At 33.2% G+C, this 21,786-nt stretch overlaps 1 protein-coding gene and 1 long non-coding RNA gene across 6 annotated transcripts in view; one reads left to right on the top strand and one right to left on the bottom strand.

Moving 5' to 3' along the window:
• Positions 1-5,894, bottom strand: part of LOC116422503 — a 34,709-nt gene extending 28,815 nt beyond the window's left edge. The window contains exon 1 of the long non-coding RNA XR_004233194.1: positions 5,800-5,894. This is a non-coding gene — a long non-coding RNA (uncharacterized LOC116422503). The remainder of the gene's footprint in view (positions 1-5,799) is intronic.
• The window catches only part of CCDC82 (coiled-coil domain containing 82), an 80,513-nt gene extending 60,223 nt beyond the window's left edge, over positions 1-20,290 (top strand). For all 5 annotated transcript variants that reach the window (XM_003764296.4, XM_031961042.1, XM_023499490.2 and 2 more), the window contains 2 exons: positions 12,963-13,148; positions 16,036-20,290. In XM_003764296.4, the coding sequence (XP_003764344.1) occupies positions 12,963-13,148; positions 16,036-16,101 (252 nt within the window). In that variant the 3' untranslated portion in view covers positions 16,102-20,290. The remainder of the gene's footprint in view (positions 1-12,962; positions 13,149-16,035) is intronic.
• The last annotated feature ends 1,496 nt before the right edge of the window (positions 20,291-21,786 follow it).

Below are 21,786 nucleotides of genomic sequence, written 5' to 3'. Positions count from 1 at the left end.
ACACTAAAAGATATTTGCTTAGGTTGCTGACCTTTTCTCTGATGAAAAGTGGCTGTCAGTAGCTTATGATCTAATAGATTTTTGAAAATTAAGAGACATTGAATATACCCCTTCAAGATAAAGGTGGCATTTAAAAATATATTGATATTTTTATATATTTTGTTTCTATATCTTTCCCCAACTCAAAGATCTATCCCTTATGACAAAAACATTAAAAGAAAAAAAAAAGGCAGGCCAGGAAAGCTAAGCAAAATATCCATAGTTACCTTCCTCTGAAAAGAAGGAAACCAGGTGCATTTTCAGATCCTTTACTTATTCATCATTACACAACATTATTTTTCCTTGTGTTTTTGTTCTTTAAATTTAAAACATCGTCATTGTATATCTTGTTTTCAAAGTACCGCTTATACTTTATGCATATTGAGGCATATCATCCTATTTGTTGTTTTTTTTATAGTAAAGTACCACAGTCTTTATATTCATTCTCTCATAGGTAGGTATTTATTTGGTTTGTAGTTCTTTGCCACTTTAAAAAAATACTGCTATATTTATTTTGTTACATATTAATTTTTTCTTTTGTTTCCACTTCTTTAAGAAAACATGCCTAAGACTATTAGAGCATGGATATAAGAGTGTAAACGTTTTTAATCACGGTCAACATTGCTTTCCAGTATAATTAGACCACTTCAAAACTCCATCAACCAGTATTGATTTGACTGTCTCTCCATAACCCTTCTTAAACCCTTCTTTTGCTATCTTTCTCAGTTTGCTTCATGTGAAGTGAAACCTCAATTGTTTTTATTTGCGTTTCTCTTTTAATAATTTGGAGTAATATTTCATATGATTATTAATGTTTTTTAAAGTTTTGTTAATACAAATATTTATAGATTATTCCCTTTCTGTGAAAATTCTCTTCTAACAAAACAAAGCAGTTATGCAAAACTAATAAAGCAGTAACTAATTTGAAAGTTCACTGCAGCATTCTATGCCTATAGCATCTACATTCTTCTTCACTTATCTATTTTTAAATAGTTTTTTCAATGAACAAAAATCTATTTTCTCTTCTCCTCACCTTCCACATCACTGAAAAAGAAAAGAAAAAACAAATTCTTTATAACAAATATTCATAGTCAAGCAAAATAAATTCTTTTATTGGTTGTGTATGTATGTTTGTGCATATGTGTGTGTAATAATAGCAACTAACATTTATTCAGTGTTTACATGATCCAGGCACTGTGCTAAGAGCATTATAATTATCCCATTTGATCCTCACAATAACTCTGAGTGGTAGTTTCTATTATTATCATCCCTATTTTATAAAGGAGAAAACTGAAGCCAACAAAGGTTAAGTAATTTCCCAAATAGTGATTGTCAGAGGCTTTGAATCCTGGTCTTCTGGACTCCAAGCCCATTGTCTTATGCCCTATGCCACATTATATTTGTCTCATTCTCTATTCCAAATATATCCTTCTTTGAGCCAACAATTCTTTAAGATTAAGTTATTTATGGATAGAGCATCAGCCCTGAAGTCAGGAGGACCTGAGTTCAAATCTGGTCTCAGACACTTAACATTTCCTAGCTGTGTAACCCTGGGCAAGTCACTTAACCCCAATTGCCTCAGCAAAAAAAAAGAAAGAAAGAAAGAAAGAAAATTGTTATTTAGTTTTCAATTGATTTTAATACTTTTTAAGTGTCCCTTTAATATAATTTTTATTACATAGTAGTTAGTAAAGATTACATATAATATTTCTGCTTTTTAGATTTGTGTGAGGTTTTAAGTCCTAAAATCTAATTATTTGTAAATTACTTGTAAAGGTGCCTTGAACAGCTGATAAATATGTAAGTAAACTCTATTCTATTTCCATTCAATAATCATCAGTGATTCTGTATATTTTACAATTGTTTTTTTCTATTTATTTATTTTTTGTTAAATGTAAAGGAGAGAACATAATAGTATCATAGTAGAGCAATTAACTTCTCAGAATCAGACAAAAAAACCAAAAACTGTATAGTGCCATATCCCGAATCATTTGATTAATTATAAATAGCTGTTGGTGGGTTTTTTAACATTATTTTTTAAATTTTGAGTTCCAGATTTTCCTCCTTTCCTCCCTCTCCTCCCCCACCACTGGGAAGACAAACAATATACTATCATTTGTACTTGTGAAATCATGCACATCATATTTTCATATTAACCATATTGCAAAAAATAAAATGAGAAAATTGCACTTCAGTTTGTACTCAGATGAACTCTGTCTCTGCATGTGGATAGCAATTTTTATCATGAGGAAGAATTTATATCATGGAGGGGAAATGAGTGGGGGAGGAGTTGGCAATGCTTAAAACTCAATTCCATCAGAATTGGTTCAAAGGGGGAAGAAAAGATAGAGGTGGGTGTATACACACACACACACACACACACACATTCAGTATAGTATAGAAATCTGTTTTACCCAATAGGAAAGTAGTAGGGGAAGGTGATAAGATATGGGGAATTACTAAAGTGAGAGTAGATTTAGGGAGGCAGTGATCAAAACAAATTTTTTAGGAGAGGAGGATAATTTTTTTTATTTTTCAAGATAGAAGGACAAACAGAAGAAAATAGGATGAAGAGAAATTCATAATTATTTACAATCACAATTTTTTAATCTTCATAATTGAATGTGAATGGGATGAACAACCCATAAATGCATAGCGGAATGGATTAGAAACTAGAATCCAACAATGCATTGAAATAAATACAGGTATAATATAGGGATAGAGTAGAATCTATTGTGCTTCAACTGAAATTAAAAACATAGGAATAGCAATATGATCTCAAAAAAAACAAGGCAAAACTATATCTAATTAAAATAATCAGGAAAACTACATTGCCTTCTGGATTATCATACCAGTTCCTTGAACATAGAAGCTGCTAAATCTTATGCGATTTAGCACCATCTTGTGAGGTCCTTGCTCCATATTATTTGAATTGTTTCTTTCTAGCTATTAACGATATTTTCTCCTTGACCTGATAGCTCTGGAATTTGATTATAATATTCCTGGGAGTTTTTATTTTAGAATTTCTTTCAGAAATAGATCAATGGATTCTTTTAATTACCTTTTAGATCTAATATATAAGGGTAGTTTTTCTTTATAATTTTTGAATTATAATGTTCAAGTTTTTTTTTATCATTACTGTCAGATAATTCAATAATTCTTAAAATTATCTCTCCTCAATCTATTATCCAAGTCTATTTCCAATAAGATATCTCACAGTCTATTCTATTTTTATTTTCATTATTTTGTCTTTGTTTTATTGTTTCTTGAAATCTCATGGAGTAGTTTCCACTTGCTCAGTTCTAATTTTTAAGGATTTTCTTTATTAAGCTTTTGTACTCCTTTTTCCATTTAGTCAGTTATGCTTTTTAAGGAGTTCATTTCTTCAGTGAGTTTTTGTTCCTCCTTTTCCATTAGACTCATTCTGTTTTTTAAGATGCTATTTTCTTCAGAATTTTTGTGTGCCTTTGTTGTTGCCATTATTACAGAAGAGAATTCATAAGAAAGTTGGTCCCTTATGTAAGCTGTATATAATTTCAGTCATTTTCCAGTAATCCCTGACTTTTCTTGATCCTAATTGGGTTTTTTCTTTTGGCAAAGATACCGAGTTCATGTAGGATTAGCCAAGATTGAACTACAACAACAAAAATGAGTGAGGAAGGAACTGCTTTTTGATAGAAATGCATGCTTTGGGGAAATATTTGGAAGTGAATATTTGGAAATGTTTCCATTATGTGTTTTTCTCAAAAAAAAAAATTCCCCAAAAATGATGTTTAAAAAGAAAACTAAAAATTCTCACTTCATCTGCTTGAAAAATTTAGAAATGGACTTTTCTAACCTGTTTAAAATTGTTTCCTTATTTTCTAAAAACATTCCACAATTTTCCCCTATCCTCTTAAAAAATTATTTTATTACACATCACATCTTATCAAAGCAAAAATAGAAAAATACAAATGCCATATTTTAAATCCTATATTCTTAGCAAATTTCTTTTTTACTAAGTACTCCCCATTCACTTCTAATAAAAGTAATATAACAGACCTGTTCCTGTAAAGCAGTGCTCTGGTCTTTACATAGGACAATCCTTGCTCCCCTTAGTCCTGGAACCATGACCAGGGCCCATGCTCCTTTTTGAGTGATCATATTTGCTAGTCTGTCAGGAAGTGATTTAAGTAGTGTTTTGAAGAGAGAAATAGATTCGTGATTTGGGGACTTAGACTTTATCATTGCATTTGTCAAAGCTCTAAAGTTATTCAGAGTTGTTTTTCTCTATTATGTTTTCATCATAGAAATTATTCTTTTATTTGTGCTCTCTATCAGTTCATAGAAGTCTTTCTAGTTTTCCCCGAAACTGTCCTTTTTATAATTTTTTTATGTTACCACAATAGTCCATTCCATTCTGTAGGCTACATTTTATTTAGCCATTTCCATAGAGAAAGATTTTCCCCTAGTTTATAATTTTTGGCTACCACAAAAAAAAAGCTACCAAGATATTTTGTACATATAGGCTTTTCTTTAATTTGGGAAGATATAGTTGATTAAAGATATATACACAGTTTAGTAACTTTCATTGCATAGTTTCAATTATTTTGCAAATGGCTTGATCACTTGTAACAGCCTCCCCAGTTTCTCCAACATTTATCACTTTTCTCATTCATCATCTTTGCCAATTCACTTCAGAGTGAATTTGAAATTAGAGGTTTCTTTCAATTGCATTTTTCTAATTATTACTGATTTAAAACACTTTTGTATAGTTGTTGATAGCTACATTTATTCCTTTGAAAACTGCCTGTTCATATCCTTCAACCATTTATTTATTGGCTTCCCATCCTTAAAAACTTTCATTAGACCCTCCAAAACTCTGAAGCTACATCTTTATTTCATCAGGCAAATTCACAGATAATATTGTCTATGCTTTTTGTCTCCAGTTCCTGTCATTGACTTCTCAAACCTTTTCAATCTACCTAATCTCATCACTCAAATGAAACAACTTAATCCAAATATTTTGTAATCTTTTTGCAACTTCATCTTCCTTGACTTCATTTTGCATTGTAAACTACCTATGTTCGAATGAAATAATATTTGTAAAGCACTTAGCATAGTTCCTAGCATAAAACTGATGCTATATAAATGCTTTTTCTTTTCCCTCTCTTTCCACTTAGCTTTTTTTCCAATTTACTCTCTCCTCTGGCCTTTCATGACCCTTCTCCTCTCCAAGGGTTGTTGGAGTTAGCTTTTAAATGTGTGGATTTTTAAATTTTCAATATTAGCATTTACACCTTAGAAAACCAATCACTACAAATCAGGACTGATTTTTTGTTTTGTTGGTTGTCTATATTTTTTAAAGTGATGTGAAAAATGTTAATTAATGCAAATTAAGCCAAAAGTGTGAAGAAGGCAAAGTCAAGACCTTAAAATATCAAGAAACATTACAACAAACTTCTTTCCCCTCTCCACCCACTTCCTCCCCCCAAAAAACCAATAATTTTTCAAACAAAACTAGAAAATTGTGAATTGTTTTGATTTTTTTAAGTCACAGTGAGTCATTTTTTTTTCCAACGAAGGAGGTAGCCCAGGGAGACAATCTATAAGGTCCTCAGACAGTGGCATCAGGAACTAGCCAGGATGAAGAGCCATATGGAGTATTTTCTAGTACTCAAAAAATCTTGTATTCTAGGGTGAGAGGAAGTCCCAGACTCATATCAGGGTACCAAGTACAAGGTAGGAGAACAGATAACAAATGGAAACTTTTTCACCTACTGCATATTTCTGGGTCACATATCCAGGGCAGACTGAGGAGGCTGAAGAGTGGTAGTCCTGGGTAAGAAGTGGTTGATGGCCTGATTCAGTTTATCCAGAAAGGATAAAGTTAAGAAGCTAACAGTTGCTGTATCTTTCAGATCTCGGTAGCAGAGGAGGGTCTCAGTTCCAGTTTCTAGCCCAGTATGCAACCTGCAAAAGAATAACCTCACCAATAACCAAGCCAAAAAGGTTGCAATTCTGTCACTCTGAACCAGCATATCTCCTCAGCTGATAATAGGGAGTCTACTATTGTTTAGACATAAACCTAGAAGAGGAACGTACAGCACTCAACTGGAGTACTAAAATCTTACAGGTCCCCAGCCTTAAATTATTCCCAAGAGCCTGGGATAAAAAGCAACACTCAATACCCCAAAGAAGCCAGATGGCCAGTCCAGACCTTCCCTACAGAAGGACACAGACACTGAACCTAAAAGCAAGTCTAAAGTCAGAAAGTAAGCTGGAAGTCTAAATAAGCAAACAAAAATGCCACTATTAAAAGTGTTATAGTGACAAAAATGTTCAAGATGCAAATCAAGAAAACAATGAGTCCAAAACTTTTACAAGGAAACCTTCAAAGAAAAACACAATTTGAACACAAATTCCTGGAAAAAAAAATAATGTAAGAGCTTAGAAAAAGAATTTATATTTTTTTTTCTAAGAAAAATGATAATGCTGGAGAGAAAAAAAAAGAAATGAGAACGATGGAAGAATGCACAAAAGGCACAAAACTCCTGAAAATTAAATTGGACCAAAAGAAGCCAATGAAACAATAAGAAATATTTTTAAGTCAAAAAACTGAAAAAAGTATAAGAAATTTATATGATATCTCATAGCATAAACAGCTGATCTGAAAATCAAATAAAAAAAAAATTCTCATAAGACAACTTGAATGCTATGACCAAAAAAAGAAAAGAAAAAACCTAGAAATCTTTTAAAAAGCTGTCCAGATCTCTTGGAGGACAAAATAAAAATAGAACACACTGATCACTCCTTGGGGGGGGGGGGGAATTAAAATTCTCAGGAACATTATAAACAAATTCTAGAAGTCCCAGGTTAAAAAAAAAAAATACTGAAATCAGCCATAAGGGAAGAATTGAGTTACCAACAAGCCACACATGATTTAGGATAATACAGTATTTAGTGTCCAGCAGTATGAAGGATCAAAGACCTTGGAATATGATATAGGCAAAAGATACAAACTTACAGCCAAGAACTACTTACCCAGCAAAACTGAATATAGTCCAGTTGTTGTTCAGTCCTTTAGTTCCTGTCCATTTCTTCATGACCCAATTTGGGATTTTCTTGGGAAAAATACTGGAATGGTTTGCCATTTCCTTTTTCAGCTTATTATGTAATTGAGGAAACTGAGGCAAAGAAGATTAAAAGACTTGCCTAGATTTACACAGCTGGTAAAAGTTTTAATATCAGATTTGGTGCACTATCCACTACACCATCTAAATAATCTGGGGAGATTTAGGGGAGGAATGAAGCTTTAATAAAATAGAAGGTTTTCAGTCATTAGTTGGTGAAAAGACAAAAGCTGTTTAGAAACTTGAAATTAAAACACAGTACTTGAACATAAAAAAAGTAACCATGAATGAATGACAATAAAGGACAAAGATAAACTGTTTACATTCAAATATAAAGAGATGATAGTAGATACTTTTGTCCCCTCTGCATCTTGTCAGGATCAGGATCAGGGGACATCATTGTTGTTGATCATTTCAGGTGAGTTTGATTCTTTGTGACCCATTTGGGGTTTTCTTGGCAAAGATACTGGAGTGGTTTGCCATCTCCTTCTATAACTCATACAGATGAGGAAACCGAGGCAAACTGAGTTAAATGACTTGCCCAGAGTCACACAACTAGTGTCTTACACCAGATATAAACTTAATAAAGATGAGTCTTTGTGACTCCAGGCCTGGCACTCTATCCACTGTGCCACCTAGCTGTCCCTATCAGAGAGCATAGAGGAAATCTAATTGACAAAACCTAGGAGGAATCCTGTTTTGTCTCAGTGATATTAAGAGAAAAATGAAAAGAAAGAGGAAAAGGAATACCATAGGAGGATGGGAAGGGAAATAAAGACTAGGGGAAATTGTCTTACATAATCAAGTATGCAAGTAGATATCTCTATACATTAGGAGGATGGAAAGAGGAGCTGATACTTGAACCTTATTATCACTTGAATTGGTCAAGGAAGGAAAAACATACATAAATACATAGTTGGACAGAAAAATGCATTTCATTTAACTGGGAAATCAGAGAAAGGGGAATTTGGTGGGGGAGGGGGGGTGGAGATAGATTAAGATACACATTAATCCTAAACAAAACAAACTCTTAAAGATGTATAAAATGATAATTTTTTCAAAGTGGCAAAGAATTAAAATATGAGTAGATTGTGAAAGGGATGAACAAATTATGTTATATGATAGAATACTTCCATATTTTAAGAAATATTGAAAGGAATGGTTTCAAAGAAAATTGGGAAGATGAATGAATTGATGCAGAATGAATTGGACAGAACCAGAAGAATAATTTATATAGTGCCAATAATATAGTAGAGACAAACAAATTTGAAAGAATTAGGGACTGATCAGTGTAATTACCAACCCCAAAGGACTAATGATATTACCCACGTATCCACCCCTTTAGAGAAGTGAAGGATTCATAATACAGACTGGGACATGATGTTCTCGGATATGGCCAATGTGGAAATTTTGTTTGTTCAACTATACATGGTTATAACAAGAATTTTGTTTTTCATTCATTCCCAATTGAGGTTCAGTGGGAAGAGGGAGAGAAGATGGATTTTTGCTGTATGAAAAAAAAATGAAATAGGATTTTTAAAACTTTATAAGTTTGTCATGTATATTTTTTCCTCATCTATTCATTAAAATATTTGCAGCACACTCCTGTTATTCTCTCTTCTGGTTCTGCTACCTATTCAACCAATCCTTTCCTGTTTTCTTTGCTGATTTGTCATCCAGATAATACTCTCTCACTGTTACTATCCTCCTATCTTCTGTCTAAAATCCCACCTCTTCCTTATCTACTCACTCTTTATTGGGGATCCTATCACATTCCAGGGAGTTAGTCATCTTGCCTATTATGTTGACTCCCAGATCTACATATCTAGTCATAGAATCTCCCATAAACCTCAATCCTGTGTCATTGTCTATTGGAAATAAAGATGGGAGCTGAGGTAGCAACTTGTGTAAGTATAGAGATGGAGTCAGATGCAAGATATGTTTTTTGAAGTAGAAAAAGTAGGATTTGGCAATTAGATTTATTAGTCAAAACCAATGAATACAAAAGAATGGAAGATTTGTGGTGTTTTTGACAGAAATAGGGAAGTTTAGAATAAGAGTTTCTAGATAGGATATGAGTTTTGCTTTAGGCAAACTGAATTTGAGATGTCTCCAAAACAACTAGTTAAAAATGTCCTCTCACTTAGGTTACTGCAGTAGCCTTTTTCTAATTATCTTTTGCCTGCCCCTCTGTAGTTCAGTGCATCACCCATAATACTGCCTTAGTATAGGTGTCACCATGTTACTCTTTTAGTCAATTACAATTGTTTATTATTGCTTATAAAATCAAATATAATCCCATCTGTTTATATTTTAAAGCCCCTTCACAACCTTGTCTTGATTCATCTTCTAGATTCATTGAACACCTTGTGATCCATCAAACTGGACCTCTTTCTGTTTCTTATAATATTATACCTTCAGTCATATTTAGAATGTATTTCTTCCTCATTCTGTCTCATAGAATTCTTCTCCCCCCAAGATGTAGTTCAAGGGCTATTTTTTGCCTTCTCTGCAATTTCTAGTATTCTCAAACTATCTTATGTTAACTATTGTGTATTTACTCTGTTTATCTTTTTTGCCTATCCATATGTATATGTACAGTGTTTCCCTCATTACAATATAAGCTCTTTGCAAGAAAGAATTGTTTCACTTATATTTGTCCCTGGCACCTAACACAATGCTTAGCTCAATTGGTGTTTAATAAATAATTGATTTCAAATGTTTCAGTAGAATTTGAATTCATTTGTTAAAAATGTAAAATTCAGCATGAAAATGGAAAATTTTTAGCTGAATTTCAAGGAAAATCTTTGCACAATTGATGAGGGATTGAAAAAAATGCTCATTATAGATAGAAATGAACTGTTATTATTTTCTCACCTTTTTTAATCATAATTCTCTTATGTCACAGGGAAAAACCTTTGAAACAAAAAGAACAGAATTTTTTAAAAGCATATAAGGAGTTGATATTAATAAAGACATAGTAAGAGATACTTAGCTACAATTGATGAATTCAGATCACATGACACAAAAGAATTGTATGCCCAAGGTACTAAGAATATTGATGGATAAGCAACCAATAACCATATTTAAAAGATTATATTGAATGAATTCTTCCATTCAGTAGGACTGAGAACTGATACATAATAGATCTGTAGGACTGAGAAAGAACAAGTTTTCAGACCTTCCCCAATAGCAACAGAGTCTAAAAATATAATCCAGTGACCTGCATCTTAATTCCTTACAAAATTCTAAAATATAGCATAAGACTTCATCATTCAACTGAAATTATTCTGTCCAAATTACTCTTTAGTAATTTGGAATAAAGCATAAAAAGTTACTAAATTGTGTACGCGCTTTAAAAGCCCAGCAATACCACTCACCTACATCCCAAAGAAACTAAACATAGGAAAAGGACCCATATGTACAAAAATGTTTCTAGCTTCTGTTTTTGTAGTATCAAGGAATTAAGGAAATGACCACCAATAAAGTGCTGTTTGTTAGTTTGTTTGTTTGCTTTATTAAGAGCGTATTAGAATACAGTTGTTTTCATAAGAAATAGTGAAGACAATTTCAAAAAAACCTGGAAAGCTTGATATGAACTGAATCTGATTAATGTAAGCAGAGCTAGGACAATTTATAGAATAACAACATTGTAAAGACAGCCCCTAAAGAGTTAGATCAGTGACCAATTATGAGTCTAGAGGACATGTAATGAAACATTCACTTCCTGATAGATTATGTACTTAGAGTGCATATTGAAGCATAGATATTTTTGAACAAAGCGAATGTGGAAATTTCTTTTGTTTGGCCATGTATATCTGGACATAAATTTTGTTTTTCTTCCCCCTCATTTTTTTAAAGATTCAGCTCAAGTCCTACCACTACAAGAGGTATTTCTCTCTTTTCCCTGCTAGTTCCTCCCTTCTGCAATTACTTTCTATTTATACCAAATATACCATATATGTACATGGTTATTTGCATTTTTTTTCCTTTTTATATCCCTATTATTGGTAAAGTACCTGGCACATGGTAAATGATTAATAAATTATTATCAACAGTTTGCTTAGTGGACATCTAGAAAAGGAAATGGTATGTACAAAAACCCAGTACAGCTTCATAAGAAACAAGTCATTCCAAACTAATCTTAATTCCTCTTTTGAAGGGTTACTTATCTCTTAGATCATGAAGATGTTGTATAGATCTAGCTTACCTTTATTTTAACAAAACATTTAATTAATGATCTCATGCTATTCTTATGGAAAAGGATGGAATAAATGTGACCATACAGTTATGTGTGTGTGTATATGTATATCACCATACAGTTGAATAGAATTAGAATTGTTGGAATGACTGAATTCATAGTAATCATTAAAGATTTGATATCAATCTTGCAGGACCTTTTAAAACAGGTTTCTGTTTTTTGTACTGGTACTGTTAACAATTTTTAATGACTTTAATAAAGGTATAAATGGCATGTTTATTAAATGTACTGATTATGTAAAGTTGAATATGGTAGTTAATGTACAAGTGAAAAAATTAGGGTCCAAAAATATCTTGGGAAGCTAGAGTTAGATAGGATGAAATCTAATAGACATAAAAGTAAAATTTACCTTTGATTAAAAGCATGATTAAATAGCAGTTTATCTAATAGAGATGTGGGGATTTTAGTGATTGAAAGTTTAGTTTGAGTCAGTGCTATGAGGTGAATGGCAAAGCAAAAACAAAAAAGCAGCATGATTTTGGCATAATTTTCATCTAAAAAGATATAATTTCTAGTTGGTAGTTCTGTTATACCCTGCATTATCAGACCTCATGTAATATGTTTAGTTCTGAGTGTAACTTTTAAGGACTCTGCTATTTGTATTTTATAGAAAGTAAACATAAAGTAATAATAGAATTTCCCTCAGAGTTAGGAAGACTTTGGTTCAAATGCTAGCTCCAGACACATGCTATATTTGTCACGTTGGGCAAGTTATTTAACCTTTCAATGCCTCATACCCCAAAGTAGTGGACCCTACCTTTAGCTCCATAGATGCAATCACAGATCTCTTTTGAAAAATATATATGCTCATTAAGTATATATAATTTCCTTAATTTCCAGCTAGCTATAAAATACTATAACACAATAAAATAAAATTTGGCTAACTTTTTAAAATAGAAAGAAATGTGGCTTCAAGGGAAGTGTTTCCATTGGAAATATGGGATCTGACCATTCCTAACACTCAAATCATTTAACAAGTTATTTTGCTTTTCTGGGCCCCCAGAAGTTCCCTAACAGCTCTCTTCTACTGTAATATGTATTAATAGGAGAATTTCCTTCACTTTCACCTGATAGTGAAGAAATCACAGATCGTTCAAATAATTTGCATAGCAACAAAAAGTTATACAGGACAAAAAAAATTTTTAATAAAATACCAATTTAGCCTAAAGTTAAAATAAATAAAATTTTACCTATTTGGAAAATCCATTGATAAATCCATTGGAAAATCCATGAGAAGTGCCAAAGAATTAAAAAACCACAACAGCAGCAACCCACAACTTAGTAATAGCATAATCGTTTATTTCGATTTGTGTTTGATAGGGAAAATTCTTAGAGCCCAGGCATTTTTTTTATTGAATACGCATCATGTAACATTAATAGCTAAAATAATAGTTTTAATAACCATGTCAAGATTAACCAACCATCTTTCATGATTGTAGTTATTATCAAAGTAAATTACAATATCAAAGTATATAAATATATACCAAGTAAGTAAAGCAGGTTATATAATGTTGTCACTAGTCAGATAACTCATTTCTCTCATAATGTAGGTTTTAAAGGTTGGCAAAGTTTGTGCTGATCGTACCAGGATTTACCACCAACTGAAACATTTCAAATACAAGTTGTACCAAGAATGTTGCTCTATTGCAAAGACTGAAGAAGTTGAAGATGAACAAGTCAAAGAAACTGTTGAACGCATTTTCAGTCAGTCAAAAGAGAGTGGCTGGATTCAGGAGGTAAATTGGATTCTTTATTATTATAACAGTGGTGTTTAACAACTAGCCAACAACTAGAAGATACTAGAGAAAACAAAGTTTAAAACAGTTCTCCCTATCTCTTCCTCTCTTCTTTATTTTCTCTTCTTCCCATGTAGCCTTTTCCATGCACATTGTTTTTCCCTTTTATATCATCACTCAATATCATTCATTCACTCTATCAAATAATTTTTAAGAGGCAGTGACACCATGATAGACAAAGTTAGTGGAACAAGGCATCTATCTTGCTTTTATGCTCATTTTGTTTTTTATACTTAAGTTCACCTTTCCCTCCTTATTGACAGAGTACAAGATTTAACCTGTGCCTATCTGCTTTCTATTGTTTAGACTAGTTCATGTGACTTGAGTATGAGGAGACATCTGAAGTCAATTCTGTTGTCACACACATCTTCTTTTTGGTAACATAAAAGTAACAAATAGGATTGAAGATGAAGAGGAATACAGAGGTTTCAGGCCACAGGACTTATTATTTTGATCCATCATTTTAATGGTAGTAAATTTGATAGCTAGATATAACTGATTGTTTTAAAAAGTATACCTGGCCTCCTAAAGATATCTCGGCAGCTTACAAAGTCTGGTGTGGTCAGAGAGCTGTTAAGATTGTTTATTTTACATAAATGCATATATACATGTATAAAATTTTAAAGAGAAAATATAGTAAGAATCTTTTAATCATATCTAGGTTATGCAAATGCATAAGACATAACAAATTGATTTCCAAGTAAACTTGAATTTCTAAAAACGAGGAGGTTACCCTAAATTTAAAAAAAAAAAATACTGACCTTTCCACTGTCTAAGGATATTTAGAGGAAATATTTTAATAGAAAGGAAATAAAGGGAATTTAATATTAAGAACAAACCCTCCAGAGCAGTAAGAAAAGGGAAAAGGAAAAGGGGGACAAAAAGGAGGAACTAAATCTATTTCTTGCTCTTTTGGAAAGCTATCCTCACTGAGAATGACATTGTTGGTTTTCTCCTTTGATAATTATCTTTCCTCCATGCTCTCCTTTACTACCACTCTCGTTTTGATCTCTTAGATTTTTTTTCTTTTTTACTTAAACTTTTTACCTTTTATTTTCTTCCTCTTGAACCAAGTTCTCTTTCCTACCTTTCTTTCTCTTCATCATCTATAACTCTATGTTTTATCACCTCTATTCAAGAAGAGAGGAGAGATCTATCTCCTATCCAGGAACTTCTATCACCACTTTCCCAGGTAGCATCATACTTTTATTTCCTTTGATTATTGTTTATTGTTTTATCTACATTATTTACCTAGTTGGAGAGTTACTTGTATCTTTGCTTTATTGGAGAATTGTATCACTTTTTAGAAAGATACTATATAAGCATACAATCAATTTTTAAAAGTTAAAAAAGATCAAGAAACTGAAATATTTTCTAGAAACATTATCTTTTGCCAATAACATACTTTGTAGGAGATTTAAGAAAAGCTATCACAGAAGTTTGGACAGCAGATAGTTCTTGTACCTAGAAAAGGAAAGGCTATTCATGGTGAAGGAAAGACAACTGAATTATATTACATTAAGAAGAATATCACTTTACATTTGACATTAAAAAGTTCTCAGGGTTATGTATATTGGGAATTTAATATTCAAAAAGATTTTTATCTTATTTTTGGCCATCACTTTTTCTTTCCCCCACTTAAAAATATTTTGTCCCTAGAACTTCTCAAATAATTTCATTTAAACCTAAATACTTTAAACCACAGAAAAATATCAGTGCACCCTCCATGCTATATTTACTTTCAAAAGCTGTAAAGGATCTTAGCATTCTCAAGTTGACAAGCTAAATCTATCCTTTTCTCTAGGTCATCTGCATGCTATTGCATATACTCCTTTCATGCATGGTGCTTCTCCTCTTGTAGCCTTTCAGTGTAATTGCTACAGTCTCCTATTGGCCTTGCCCTTCTCTGCTATCTGAATACTCACATTCCTAATTTTAGCTTTTGTTCTCAAACAAATCCATCCCTATTGCCTGATTCAATCTGTATGCTCATGTTATTCACTCCTCCCACTTGTTTTTTTTTCCTGCTCCCTGTTTTCCTTTACAATCCCTTTTCTTCCTTCCTCCAATCCCAATTTATCTCCTTCCTAGAAAAGGCCCCAGCACTCTACTAAATTAATAGACATTATCCTATTTATGGGTATCATAGAACATGTTCCTCAAGACCTGCCAAATAGGCTAGCCTCGAATTCTGTTTATTCTTCCCTTATTTTCATGATTTGTTATTATTCTTATGTTAATGAAAGAGCATGATTTTCAGTGGTTGAAAAAGGAGCAAATTACAACAAAATATAATAAAAACACAGAAAATTCAAAATATATTACAAAATCATAAAAGAAGTTTGCCATTTTCTTCTCCAGCTTATTTTACAGATGAGGAAACTAAAGGAGACAGGGTTAAGTGACTTGCCTAGGATCACACAGCTAGCAAGTATCTGTTGCCAGATTTGAACTCAGGAAGATGAGTTTTTCTAACTCCAGGCCTGCCACTCAATATTCTGAGACATCTAACTTCCCCACTGATCTAAGCAATTCTCTGAAACTTCAGGTTTCACATAAGTTGCTGATTTTCGTGATAGAAAGGATTTTTAGCATTGTTTCTTACACAAGTGAAATCACAGGTTCAACCTTAAAAAAAAAAAAAAAAAGTTTCCCTTGTCTTAAAACTAGAAATTCTTGTTTGAATCAGGGCCCCCATTGTATCTTTTTGCTTTTACATGAATTACAATTAGTACTACTCTTGTTTATATGTTAAATAAGGCCCAATTTATTTTCAGTCAATTCTTGCCCTTGGTGAAATAACCAATATTTTTTGTTGTATATACAGAAATATGATCAACTTGAGGAATATCTCAATTTTGCGGATTACTTTCACGATGAGAAGTTTGACTAAGTTGTAACACTTCCTTTGGAGAAGATTTTATAACATTGTGATGAACATGAAAAACAATGAGTACTTGTTTCTGCATACCATGCTGAATATATTTGCACATTTTTGAAGATTTTCATAGCAAAAGCTCTTGTTTTTAAATATATAGGTCCATTTTAATTTTTGTGAAATCAAATCAGTGATCTTATTTTAATATTTTATCTGTGGTACATAGAAAGCGTATGCTAAATAATTTTTTAAAAGCTAATCAATGTATTTTTAAAATCATGTCAGTGACTGTGTAATAGATTACTATATGTCAAGTAGATATGAGTTGTTAATTTCATGCCAGTTTGATGGAGATATGTTGTATTTTAAAGTTGTATTTAGTCTTAAATATTTATGTGTATTTATTGCCTTCCCTCTCCCAAAACTTTTTGCCTGTCCATCTTGAAGTATTAATGACCTTCACTTACATGTTATTCATGCTATGACTTAAATCAGTGGGCTGGAAGAAATCTCAGTAGACCTTCAATTCATTTCCCACTCATCCAACCACTGCAGGACTGTACCTCAACCACCTAGACAGTAGTGTCATATGTGTTCTTAACTATCCCCTAAAAGGGGATTTCAGACCTCTTACTAGTCCATTCCAGTATCTCACAATCCTCACACTCAGGAATACTTTAATGTATTGTCCTTTCATGATTTGGGATATTCTTTCTTTGTGCTTGCTTAGTGTTAAGTCTAGATATAAATGACTGAAGTATATTTTATATTTTTAAAATTGTAAACGTTCCCCTAAGTTTATTTAATCTGTGGAGATGTAAAAAAGTCAAAAGTGATTTTTAGCCAAAAAAAAAAAAAAAAAAACTCTTAGAAAGTATATTTTGTCTTGTGCCAAATCTAGAAAATTCCAGTTTAGACTGGTGAAGTAAGTTGTACAGTTTCAGAGGAAACAAATGGGCCTTGTCTGTTGTTTGTCATTTTGTACTTGGGACTCCCACTGTAGTAAGACGAGCTTTTAGTGTGGACTTGAGTATAACGTAAGTTCATCTTGGCCCTTTTCCTATGTGGCTTAAATACAGGAAGTATCAGATGGACACCTTTATAATATGGTCTCAACAATAATGTGTTCCATGGCATAGATGCCAAAGACAGAGTCTAATGAAGTTTTGGTGTCTAAAGCTGGATATTGTTTGAGACCACTTAATTATCATGTTTCTTCAATTTATTTTTTAAATATGGCTCCTCTCATGGTAGCCCACTTAAAATAAATCCTACAAGAAAGAGTGGATTTGTTGATGTATAACAGTGTTGTGGAGCACATAGTCTCAAAAATGTGAATAACTGAAAATTCACTTATAAACCTCTTCATCCTTCTGGATGGCTCATGAAAATAATTCTTAGCCGTTTTCTAGGGAAGGAAACAGAGTTGGAATAAGAGGATAAACTGTTCAAAAAGGAATTGTTTAAGCAAGGAGATTGGGAGAGAAGTGATGTTCTAGTTGGAAGGTAGATGGAGTATAAGAAGATGTGATAAATGAATTGGAACAATGAAGAGCAGGAGAAACAAAAAGAAATTGGCTTCCTCTATTATACTTGACTCTTGACTCTGGAAACTATCTTTTCTATAGAGTCCAGGGCAAAATAGAGAGGCCAAAAAAGTGCGAATACTGGATAACTCTTAAAATACAAGAAGAATCTATTGAACTGACCCATTTTATGTAATGAATACCAGGTGGCTGCAGTTCAGAAGTACTTATGAGTAGTTTCTCAAATAGCTGTGGTACTTTTAAGATCGTTATTCCCATTCCTACTCTGGAGTTACCAGTATTTGTTTTATCTAATACAAAAGAGAAAAAAATTTAGGAGCAGAATTTTAAAAATATTTTAAAAGAAAAGCCATTAGCAATCATCAGAAAGGGACAGGCTGTTAGGTGATCTACTTGGTGCCAATCAGGTAAGGAGAAAAATATTTCGTACCAAAAGCAGTCTGTAGGCAAATTAAGAATTTTGTCAATATGGAAATACCACAGTATTATTTATATTTCAGCTACTATATTAATAATAGTAAATCTCTAGCATTTGAAAGAACTTAAGAGTTTGTGAATTTGTTAAACATTTTCTTGGGCCATCAAATAGAGGTGAGGGGAGAACTATCTATAAGAATATTAATTTTCTAATGGTAGTTGTTGTTATAACTTCAAGTGCTTGGATGTTTGTCTAGATCAAGTAAAATAGACTGATGGTGGCAGCAGGGGAAGAAAAGGAAGGAAAGAAGAAATCTTTTGTTGTACAGTTGTAGTCTAAAGATCTGTCTTCTCCATTTGCCCTGCAGCATTGTTTGAGGAGAGAATGATAGTGCTGAGTGGTTATGTAATTTAGGTTGGCCACTCTGAACCATTCTCCCCTCCTTCACCCCCTACTGAGGCTCAGTTAGTTATAAGGCCTGCCTAAGTCAAGACATCTAGAAAGTTGAAGCCTAGTCTACGAGATGCCCCATAGGTGGTTTGCCCTAGATACCATTAGTAACACTTCTACTTTACTGACCCTCTTTTTACATTTCTCCATTTCCTTTTAGGACTCATTCTCTTTCTGATCACTTGACCCTCATCCTCTGAGTACTGTGGCACTGACATTTCTACTCATAACTTAAGCTATCATTTCTATTTGAAATAATTCCATATCTGTGGATCCAACCATAACTTTTTAGTTCTAGAACTTTATCTCAAGCTGCCTCCTAGATATCTTAATCTAGATGTCTCACTGGCGCTTCGAACTCAGTATGTCTAGTGCTGAGCTTATTATTTTGCCCCCTGCTAAACCCTGCTCCTTCTGACTTCTTTTTCCATTGCCACATAATTCACTGAATCTTCTATGTTCAAATTCTTAGGATTATTTTGACTTTCTTTTCCTGGACATCTGTTTACTTAGTTATTAAGTCTTGTGGATCCACAGCTATATCATTCATAGGCATCTTCCCTTTATTCCAACTGCCACCACCCAGTATAGACTTTATTACCATTTCTTCAATTTCATTCATGAACTCTCTCCCTTTCCAATCTATCTTTTAGCATGATATAGTGTATATAGAGTGTTAAACTTGGAGTCAAGAAGTTCTGGGTTTAGATCCAGAATGTAACATTTATTAGCTGTGTGACTATAGGCAAATCACTTAATCTCTCTGAGCCTCAGTTTCCTCATCTATAAAATGAGGATAGTAATACCTGTAGTACCTACCTCACAGGGTTGTTGTGAGGAACAAATGAGATATTGTATGTAAAGCGCTTTGCAAGCTTTAAATTGTTATATAATTGTCAGCTATTATATTTCTGCCAGAGTTATCTTCTTATGCATAGGTCTGGTCATATTGCTCAGCTCAAATATCTTCAGTAGCTTTCTATTGCCTACTGAGTAAACTTCATATGCCTTTGCCTGGTATTCAAGGCCCTCCACAACCTGGTGCCCCTCTACATGGTGAGGTGGAAAGAGCACAGGGTTTAGAGTCAGGGGACTTGAGTTCAAATCCTAGCTATGCTATTTACTACCTATATTACCTTGATCATTTAATTTCACTAGTCCCCAGTTTCTTCAATAACTTGAGGAGATTGGATAAGATGATCTCTAAGATCCTTCTAGTTCTAAATCCTATGATCCTACCTTTCCAGCCTTATCTTACATTAATCCCCTCCACATATTCTGCTCTGGCCAAACTGGACTTCTCTTTCTCCCCTAACACACCCTGTGCTCTCTTGCCTCTGTGCCTTCGCTTAAGCTGTTCCCCTATGCCTGTAATGTTCTCCCTACCTTTTGAATTCCTTACCCATCCTTGAAAGCTCAACTCAAACGCCACCTTCTTCTAGAAGCTTTCCCTGATCCCTGTTGTCATTGATGACCTTCCCTTTTGTACCTCACATGGCACTTTGTTTTGCACTGCTTTAATGCACTTGTTATGTATTATTGTATATTATGGTTGTCTGTGTATGTGTCTTATTTCCCTACTAGATTGTAAGCCCCATGAGGGCAGGGACCATGTCTTATCTAAACTTTGTATTTCTCAGCTCTTGAACAGTGCTCTGCACACAGTTGGTGCTTAATAAATATTTGTTGAATTCAATGTGTATTTGAAATTAAATGCCTATGCGTACAATAATTAAATAAGTAGATAGATTCTCCTGGAACACAAAATAAAAATTTTATCATTGTGTGATTTATGAATCTTTGATTTTTAAAAAGTGTTTCTAAACTGTGCTTACAATTTTACAGAAAAATAAATTTGATTTCCCTAGATTGCTTATTGATATCCATATCAAACTATTCCAGGACTGGTAGTAGAGACATTTTCTAAATCTAATTATGTTGTTTTTCATCATGTTTACTTACTGAGGTGTGAATAAAGTAATCAGTTCCTAAATATCTTATCATATGTTCAGGGATCCACAAAATCTTTTTATAAGTTCTGCCCTTTTTACCTTAAGGGGTATTGGACCTTAGAAGTGTAATGAGCCAATAAAAAGAATGTCTATTTTAAACATTTAAAAAAATTAATCAATGAAAAGATAGTAAAAAAAATTTTTTTCAATTGGAATTAGTACCTACTCAGTTCCAAACCAACATTCCAAATTCTGGAGAAAAAAACAAAACCTAGGAAATATATCACTATATGGGGAACTGAAATATTTAAATAAAAAAGAATGAATAAATAGATAAGCCACAGTTTTAGTGCATTCCCCTTTACCTTTCCAATTTACTTAGCTAATTTGCTAATCTGCAAACATTGCTAATGGAGAGGCAGTATGGGGTAGATTAATTTACTAATCTGCAAATATTGCTAATGGAGAGGCAGTAAAGAGTAGATGGGTAGCTGGAGTAGGAGCTAGGAAGCTCAAATCTCAATACAGGCTTGTCAGATAACTCTGGGCAAATCACATCCTCTCAGTTTCTAAAGTAAGGATTAACTCTTCTAAGCAGAGAAAGTGCTGGCCTACCTTAATGCATTAACATGAAAAACCTAGTCTGAAAATGCCTTCTGAAAAAATCCATCATAAAGATGCCGTGAGTTCAATACATTTTAAGCTGTTAGGGAACCATCTAGTGTCCACAGAAATATTTATGATTTCATTCATAAACCAGACAGATGCAAACATTTCATTGAAAGTCCCTGGAGAATTTAGGGAAAATACAACCACCTCATTAGTTGTTCAGTTGTTTTTCACTATCTTCCTCTTCATGACCCCATTTGAGGTTTTTTTCTCAAAGAAACTAGACAGCTTTGCCATTTCCTTCTCCAGCTAATTTTTACCATTTGAGGAAATTGAGGCAAACAGGTGAATTGCCCGAGGTCACACACTAATTAGTCTGGGGTCAGATTTGAACTCAGAAAGATGCATCTTCCTGATTCCAGACCCTCTGCTCTATCCATTTTGATGGACAGAGCTGCCTCACTTCTTAGTTATGAGAAATGGATAAGCCTAGTTAATGATCACTTATAAAACACTTTACTAAATGTTAGTTTCCCTCTGTTGCTCCCCAGACTGATCTATACACAACAGTACCTGCCTTCCAGGAGCTTACAAACTACAGTGACTATTGCTGTTTTATCAGTGTCAGCAACTGAGATGTCCTAGCCATCACCATGTGGCATCTACTAAATGGTTCCCCTTAACACCATATTAAAAAATGAAAATGGAATCCTCAGAGGGAAGA

Source organism: Sarcophilus harrisii, chromosome 3 (genome assembly GCF_902635505.1).
Source record: "Sarcophilus harrisii chromosome 3, mSarHar1.11, whole genome shotgun sequence".
Taxonomy (NCBI): Eukaryota; Metazoa; Chordata; class Mammalia; order Dasyuromorphia; family Dasyuridae; genus Sarcophilus; species Sarcophilus harrisii.
Note: the sequence above shows the minus strand (reverse complement) of the source record. Positions and strands in the feature narration are given on the sequence as shown.